Genomic DNA, 8,829 nt, shown 5'->3' with positions numbered 1-8,829 from the left:
CTGCATATATATATATATATTTTTTTTTTTTCTCTCTGAACCTTATTCAAAGTAACATTTTTGGTTGATTGCTCTCACACCACCTAGTAATGACGTATGGTTTCACTCAAAAGAGTTCATCTTAGAGCTGAGGGCAGAGCTCAGTGATAGAGCACTTGTATAACCTGTGTGAGGTCCTGGGTTGAATTTCCAGCATCAAAAAAAGTTACCTTCTGGCTATAACATCCAGCATTATAATTGTCATATAAATAAAAAAAAAAGACTCAGAGACATGTAACAATTCTTCTCACATATTAAAACTTAAAGATTATCTGATGGCATATATATGTTGATGGATAACACAATATAGAACTTTAATAAAAAGGGTAAAGAGTGACTTCAGAATGTCCTGTTATGTAGCTGTTCTAGGTGTCCTGTTCCTTTGCATAAATTTCACCTTATTGTTCTGTTACTTTGTATTTCAAATAACTTACTCTGAATTTTATACATTAGAGTTGGTATAGCCAGTCACTATTATCTGGGTATAAACAAAAATTAAACTAGTTGAAAGTAAAACAAAACTTTATGTACCAGTCCAAATGACAGTTTTCCTGGATAAATACTAACACAAAACTTCATGTACTACAAAATGTCAATCACTATCTTTGAAACTAAGTCTCTGTAAAACATTTAGTTATGTCTTCTGTTCAATACATCATGTTGATACTAGTTTACTTGTGGCATGAATTCAAGCACTGACTGTACTGTATTGTATATTAATTGAACAATTGCAGCAATGAACATCTATCTCAAAATAATTTGCCACAAAATCTCAAGACCAGCTCTTTCTGGCTTGATTCTGATCCCATATAACATTCCAAAGCACATCAGTGCATTTGGTAGGGTAAGGGGCCTCAGATTTGGCAGTCTGGGTTATGTGCCCAATGACTGCCCATCCAAACCAAATGAAGTCCGACTAGAGGAGAATGAGAAAAACTTGCATCTCGAATTATCTTGAGAACAGTACATTTGAGCTATTTGCATAGGATCCATAAATAAAGAATGCGGAAACTACTGCACATTCTTTCACGAAACCAGCAGTATTTTCTTTTTTCTTCTCTTGAGGCACAAGTATCTCATTAATTTCAGGAAAGCACATTAGTATTTAGTTGTAATTTAATGTGAACCTTTCCTGGTCTACTATTATTAAAGCCAAAGTGTTTAACTAGTAGAACACTAATTGCCTCCAAATGTCCCATCTGAAAGGTAGATATGAGAAAGGGAGGGAGATGCACACAATTAGGCAGAGAGAGAGGGAGATAGAGAGAGAGTGTGTAGGTGTGTGGCAGTAAGGTGATGTGTGTTCTGAGTCAGGGTGTTCTTCTGGAAAAGCAGCAAGTAACACTGATTGTTATTATAATATATGAAACCTAAAGAGACAACTTAATGAATGTGTGCTGGGATCAAATCATAATGAGCGCAGGTTGGCAAAAGGCTAATAAAAGGTAACCCTTAGATTATGAAAAGTTAAATTCAAAAGGCACCCAGAGAACAGAGCATATTTTAATCAGTATGAATCATATGTTAGAACTATGTGGCCTTGACTCTATTGCTCAGAACCACAGCCCCACAAAGTGTTGATAGACTTTTCATAAAAAAATGTACTAAGGACTCATTGGTGAAACAAGATTTTAAAATCTGAGGGAAATGAAGTTTTAAAAAGTTTCTTTATTGCAAAACATCTGTAAGTGCCAAGCTTTTGATATTTTGGCCCCTGGGCCAAAGGCCTAGGGCATGGCCAGAATCAAAGTTTGGATGGATCGGGTCAGGTAGAGGTAGGTACTACAGAGTACTGGAACTATCTAAAGGCATCCCATAGAAAGCTAATGTAGGTGTTAGGTATGAGGTGCAATTGATTTCTGTCAGGTTTATCACGTGGACTGTCAGGAGTAGCAGACTAGACACAGACGCAGGCTGGTCTTTCAATGAATAGTTCAGGAGAAGTATCGGGCTGGAACGGACAGATTCTGAATATTCCTTGAAGTCATTGATCTATGTTATTGTGAGTTTACTTAAAACTGAGTCCTTGCTCAATCATCCATTGTCCATTTACTGAGAGGAGGGATTATAATTGGAAATGCATAGACTTTGCACCTCAGCAATGGAAGACCTGAAAGACATTCTTAACAATGTAACTGTTAAGAGTATCATCTTAAAGACTCCATGCTTCTTCAAAGGGAAGGTTTCTGAAAGACTCCTTAGTCTCCATGACTGTATTGGAGGACAGAAGGCTAATTTTGACAAGTACCAGCCAAAAGGACAACTACCCTGGAGCCATTTATTCTGGCTTAGTTACTTTTCTTGTTGCTGAGTCAAAATACCAACACCCAGAGTTAAAGGAGGATGTTTTATTGTAGCTTACAATCTGTAGAGGATTCAGTTCATAGTTGAGTGCCAGGGTTGCATGAAGGCATCACACAGGAAAAACATGTTATAGCAGGCAGGCAGAAGACAGCAGAGCAGCAAGCAACTTCAATCAGTGAGGAGCAAGCCTCTCTTTTAATCTGTTCTTGGCTACATCCTTTTTGGGTGGTGTCACCCACACTCAGGATAGGCCTTTCCTTTACCCACAACCAGAACTATGCTTAACCTACCAGTAGACTTAGTAATCTTGCACACTTAATCCCAACATCACACACTTAATCCCAGCATCACATGACTTAATCCCAATATCATGTAGCCTAGAACCAGCTACCTCTGAAAAGCCCCACTTATGAGCACATGATCCTTTGAGGGGGATAACTAGATATGAGCCATAACATTGAGCAACCTTTTGTATTCTTTACTTCTCTGACCCTGAGCAACATACTTCACCTTAGTTATGCAGTTTTAGTTTCCCATAAAAATCACTAATTCTACCAAAAAATCACTAATTATATGGGTCCTCTAGCTCTTAGTTTCATGATAACTTTCCTATAGATAGTAGTTCTGAGATGTGTTGTATGGTAACAATGTTGGACAAAGTTACTTTTAGGGATTTGAAAGAAATTTTATTTGTTGGGAAAAATATTTCTATTTAAGTGTCAGATAGGTGATCCTTTAACATTAGAATATAAGAATTCCACCCTAGGATGATGATAACACAGCTATTTTCTGAAGTTGTATTCTGTGAAGAACCATGACGTTTGATTACATGTGCACAGAACACTGATCAGTTTACCTTTAATCACCTGTTTCTATACTCACACCATCCTACTTCTTTATCCCATAAATATCCCCAATTCTGTCTTGGTGCAGGTGGATTTGAGTCGTGATACACATACATAAATAAAGCACTTCCTCTGTGTTACATTATTTCATTCTAGCACCAAATAAATAGACAAATGTATTAGTCTGATGCAAGTAACTGAATTACCAAGAAATTACTTATTTGCACGAGTGACAGCTCTGGGTATTGAATTCTGCCAGGTGAGCTCCAAAGTACATATCCAGCCACCTTGGGTTCTAACCTCATTCACATTAGGTATCTCAATGTTAGTGTCGGTTTTTCATTGTTTGGACAAAATACCTGACATACCCAACATAAAGGGAAAAAAAGGCCTATTCTTCCACACTATTTCACAGGTTTCAGTCCATGGTCTGCTGGTTCATCTGATGAAGGGTTGTAACATCGAGATGGGAGGACCTAGAGGAGCAAAGCTGCTCACCTTATGGCAGCCAGGAAGTGGAGGAGGAAAGAGCTCAAGAAAAGATGCACTTCCAAACCACTTTCTTCTGAAATCTATTTCCTTCTGCTAGGCCCCACCTACTAATACACTACTCAACTAAGAACTCATCTATCAGTTTATTGATCACAGTAGTGAACACACCATCCAACCGTCTCTCTAGGCATGTCTTAAACCCAAAAGTTGACAAGAAAGAGTAACCATTATAATCTGCTTTTTATCAAAAATATTGATGAGACAACTCTGTCTAGACTCAAAAATCCATCATCTTTCTATCTCTCAAAGAGGCATCAACAGTTCAAGTTTAGTAAAATCCACCTGCCTGTTCCCAAGGACAGAGATGCAGCATTCAATTATACGGTGCCAATAATTTTCTCAGAACACACATGGCCTCTGAAACCACAGATTTCTCCCTCTGTTCCAATCTGTGCAAGATTATATATGTATATTTATTCCTGTTGATTTTCTCTCCTCGTTATAACTATTGACTGCACTGCTTATAATTTCTACTTTCTTTACCCCAATTTGTAAACATATTATCTATGGCCAGATTAGCAAAAACTTCTGAAATGAAGGAAGTAAGAGAAAGTCAAGACTTGAAGAGTTAGAAGAGAATAAAAAGACATATTTTCAACAATGATGGAGTTGGCAGTTTTCTCAACTAACAGAACTGTTTTCTACTCTGAAGCAGAGACATATAATGGTGAAGGATTCTGAGGGTAATAGCTGTGGAGTACTGTGTAGGACAAGTTGCACGCATGGGGCTTTCAGTCTCTGCAGGGCTTGACCTAGCTCTGGAATGGCTCAAAAGCAGTCATTGACTATTCAGGTCATGGACGTGTCTTAGTGATCACAGTCTGGGGAAATAGCTGTCTTTCCAAATGGTTTACATAAGTTTTATGTTATTTTCTGTAACCATATAGGAGGTGAAAGAGGAGTGAGAAAATGACAAGGAATTGGTCCAGCTAGCAGCCTACCACTGTAGTCTCAATAAAGTAAATTTTGTCTCCCCAGAGCTAAGGCAATTTTCATCATGGCAACCATAGATGAGGTATTGTTACAAGTATCTAGGTGTACAGACCAAGAATTATATGAAATATACCACAGGGTATAGTAGTCATCACATAGTATGTGCGTGTGTGTCAATGTCTGTGTGTGTGTGTGTGTGTGTGTGTGTGTGAAATATATAACCCACCTTCTCTGAAAATAAGACCTAGTAGGAAATCAGTAAATCTGGAAAACTAGAAGACAAACTTTCCCATGGACACGCCCAGGTCTGCCTACCCCAAGCAGTAGCACTCAGGGAATATGCTGTGCTAAACTGGAACAGCAACAGCTCAAAGTCTTTCCTTCCTTCAACTTCATGCTGTAGACCCTTAACTCTGTTCTGCATTTGGCACAGAGCATGGGGATAAAGTTTTCTGTTCACCAAGCAATTTTAAGCATTTCATTTTTTTCTTTTAATTAATTTTATTAGTACATTTTAGGTACACAATATAATATAATCACTAGAAATTTGCATCTTTACATGATCTATCTTGGTTTTTATTTTTTCCCTTCCCCTGCCCTCCCTCCAACCCCTCCATCCCTTCTTATTTACAAAGACTTTGTTTCCATTTTTTTTTCTCATATGTTTTTTTTCTATAATAAAGACATATTGGTAGCTTTGTAAACACACAAAAAATGGATGAGAGAGTTCATAAAGTTGGCAAGGAGAGGAAGAATTGACACAAAAGTTTCTGAGAGAGTATATTGAATCTTTTTGAAGGATTTCATGTTCTACTTTTATCCTGAAATAAAGCTAGAATAAGTTAGAGATTTTTACAAAACACAGAATTAAAGTAAGCAACTAAAACCTATTGATATGGCAATTATATGCATACATATAAAATGTCATCTATTATCTATAGATACACTTGGGTAAGAAGTTAAATAAGCCATAATAAAAACGCTTAAAATTAACATCCTCAGGTTATTGTAGGAGTGTGGTGTAATTGCTTTATAAAATCCTAAATCTATGGGAAGTCAAACTGTCAAAGTGCGTCCTAAAATAATATTTAATATATAAACAGATGTATTACAGGCAAGCAATGGCATTGTGAGTTCTCAGAGATCAATTTGTTCTTCTGAGATGATACTATAATACTGTCAAAATACAAAAGAATAGCTGTATTTACCACAAAAGGCCACAAGGAAAGGGGAAGAGAAATTTAATTAAGGCAACTCTCAACATGTAGCTATTTCGATACGCTCCAATGAACATATACCTCATTCATATTCAAATATTTGTAATAGTGTATTGCAATTTTCATGAGTAAATATAAAATATTAATTACAGACCAATCGTTCCAATTGGAAATTCTTACCTCATGTCTTTAAAATAAATAAATATATATATACATAGTGTAATGTTGAGGTATATGGCTAAATTTGGGACAGTTGTCAAACAATTAATCATTCAGAAAGGAGTACCTAGTTCTTCCCTGTCACAAATAAAAAACACAAAAAGCTATTTAGAAACTTAAATACATTAGGTGTGTCCATTAGTCATGGCATCAGAAAGCACAGCCTCTCTGCATAACCTGAAAATCAGGGGCATAGTGAGCATCCTTATGTCTGACTAACATTAGTGGGGTTATCTGACTATTTAGGTGGTGTAAAATTTTCTAACTTTTCTCTTCACTTACGTAAGTAAAAACAAACAGGAGATAGAACACAAAACTAACCAGACACTATATTATGCAATCAAAACTTACCCTGTTATTGTAATTTTGTTTTTTCTTTCTTTGTATATGACTTTCTTTCCATCTCTCTCCCTCCCTCACCCTCTCCTTCTTTCTTTCCTTTTGTTTTCGTTTTTCTGTATTACTATTTGCTCTGAAATGTGATTTGCTAGAGATAGTTGTTGCTTCATCCTTGTTAATATTCCTAATGGGATGGCACATAGTAGGAACTCCAAAAATGTCTAAAAGAAAGAATCGTAATTCATATTTTTGTGTAGATTTAACTTATTTGCAGAAAGCTTTTCTCTTTAAGAAGACAACAATGGGCGCCTGCGTCCTCCCGCCCAGAACCACCCCGCGCATGCGCCGGGAGGACTCACGAAGCCTGGCAGGCCCGGTGCTATCATGGCCGAAGATTACTTCGGGAATACCGCCGAGTGGGGTGAGGAGGCAGACGGTGGCCAGCAGCAGGAAGATGATTCCGGAGAAGGAGAAGATGATGCAGAGGTGCAGCAGGAATGCCTGCATAAGTTTTCCACCCGGGACTATATCATGGAGCCCTCCATCTTCAACACTTTGAAGAGGTATTTTCAGGCTGGAGGGTCTCCGGAGAACGTCATCCAGCTCTTATCTGAGAACTACGCTGCTGTGGCCCAGACTGTGAACCTGCTGGCTGAGTGGCTCATTCAGACAGGTGTTGAGCCACTGCAGGTTCAGGAAACTGTGGAAAATCACTTGAAGAGTTTATTGATTAAACATTTTGACCCGTGCAAAGCAGATTCTATTTTTACAGAAGAAGGAGAGACCCCAGCTTGGCTTGAACAAATGATTGCACACACCACTTGGAGAGATCTTTTTTACAAGCTGGCTGAAGCTCATCCAGACTGTTTGATGCTTAACTTTACCGTTAAGCTGATTTCCGATACAGGGTACCAAGGGGAGATCACCAGCTTGTCAGCAGTTGGAAGTGTTCTCTAGAGTGCTTCGAACCTCACTAGCCACAATCTTGGACGGAGGAGAAGAAAACCTTGAAAAAAATCTTCCCGAGTTTGCTATGGTGTGCCACGGGGAGCACACGTGCCTGTTTTCCCAGGCCATGATGTCCGTGCTGGCTCAGGAGGAGCAGGGCAGCTCTGCGGTACGCAGAGTCGCACAAGAGGTGCAGCGCTTCTCCCAGGAGAAAGGCCATGATGCCAGTCAGATCACACTGGCCTTGGGCACAGCTGCCTCGTATCCCCGTGCCTGCCAGGCCCTTGGGGCTGTGCTGTCCAAAGGAGCCCTGAACCCTGCAGACATCACAGTCCTGTTCAAGATGCTCACAAGCATGGACCCTCCTCCCATTGAACTCATCCGGGTTCCGGCCTTCCTGGACCTGTTCATGCAGTCTCTCTTCAAACCAGGCGCCCGGATCAACCAGGACCACAAACACAAGTACATCCACCTCTTGGCTTATGCAGCAAGTGTGGTTGAGGCGTGGAAGAAGAACAAGCGGGTGAACATTAATAAAGATGAGCTGAAGTCAACATCGAAAGCTGTGGAAACTGTGCACAATTTATGCTGTAATGAAAACAAAAGGGGCATCTGAACTGGTGGCAGAACTGAGCACACTTTATCAGTGCATTAGGTTTCTGGTGGTAGCAGTGGGGGTACTGAAATGGGTGGATTGGACCGTGTCACTTCCAGCTGCAGACTGACCATACTCCAGTGCACCTGGCGTTGCTGGAGGAGATCAGCACCTGCCACCAGCTCCTGCACCCCCAGGTTCTGCAGCTGCTTGTTAAGCTCTTTGAGACTGAGCACTCCCCGCTGGCCGTAATGGAGCTGAAGAAGACCCTGCTGGACCGGACGGTTCACCTGCTGAGTCGAGGTGCTGGATGTCATTGCTCCTCCATACACCTCGGACTTCGTGCAGCTCTTCCTTCCCATCTTGGGAAATGATAGCATTGCAGGCACCATCAAAACAGAAGGCGAACATGACCCCGTGACGGAATTTATTGCTCACTGCAAGTCTAACTTCATCATGGTGAACTGAATCAGAACATCCCCAGGCTGAAGTAGAACCTCCTGGAACCTGGCTGTTTAGGACCCTTTCAGGAAGCTGCTGTTTGAATAGGCTCAGTGAGCATCTTGGATGTGGGGTCTGCTTGGGAGGGTGATGGATAATTTTTTTCAGAGGAAAATGTCAGCATTGTCAGTGAGAACCTGCTATTATGGACGGTCCCTTCTCTTTATTGTCAACCCAGTATTGTTCCTACGTCCTGTGTGCCGTGTTCATCTCCCTCAGCACAGGAATTGGGCTCATACTACCTCTCAGGACGAATCCAGTCAGCCGAGGATGCTAGGAATTCAGAAACTGAGACATTTTGCTGAACTGCTTTCAGTAGACTTAAGTGCTCAGAAAA

General features: G+C 40.1%; 1 protein-coding gene across 1 annotated transcript; it reads left to right on the top strand.

The window, feature by feature from the left end:
• Nucleotides 1-6,826: 6,826 nt before the first annotated feature.
• On the top strand, nt 6,827-8,505 carry LOC104856765 (negative elongation factor D-like). The gene is given in 5 exon segments (XM_033766871.1): nt 6,827-7,374; nt 7,376-7,997; nt 7,999-8,102; nt 8,104-8,295; nt 8,297-8,505. Coding segments are annotated over 5 exon segments (1,623 nt in total). The 5' UTR covers nt 6,827-6,832; the 3' UTR covers nt 8,460-8,505.
• Nucleotides 8,506-8,829: the final 324 nt, after the last annotated feature.

The sequence above is a fragment of the Fukomys damarensis genome, unplaced genomic scaffold (genome assembly GCF_012274545.1).
Source record: "Fukomys damarensis isolate Sample0158 unplaced genomic scaffold, DMR_v1.0_HiC HiC_scaffold_21, whole genome shotgun sequence".
Taxonomy (NCBI): Eukaryota; Metazoa; Chordata; class Mammalia; order Rodentia; family Bathyergidae; genus Fukomys; species Fukomys damarensis.
This window is presented reverse-complemented; position numbering and strand designations above follow the sequence as displayed.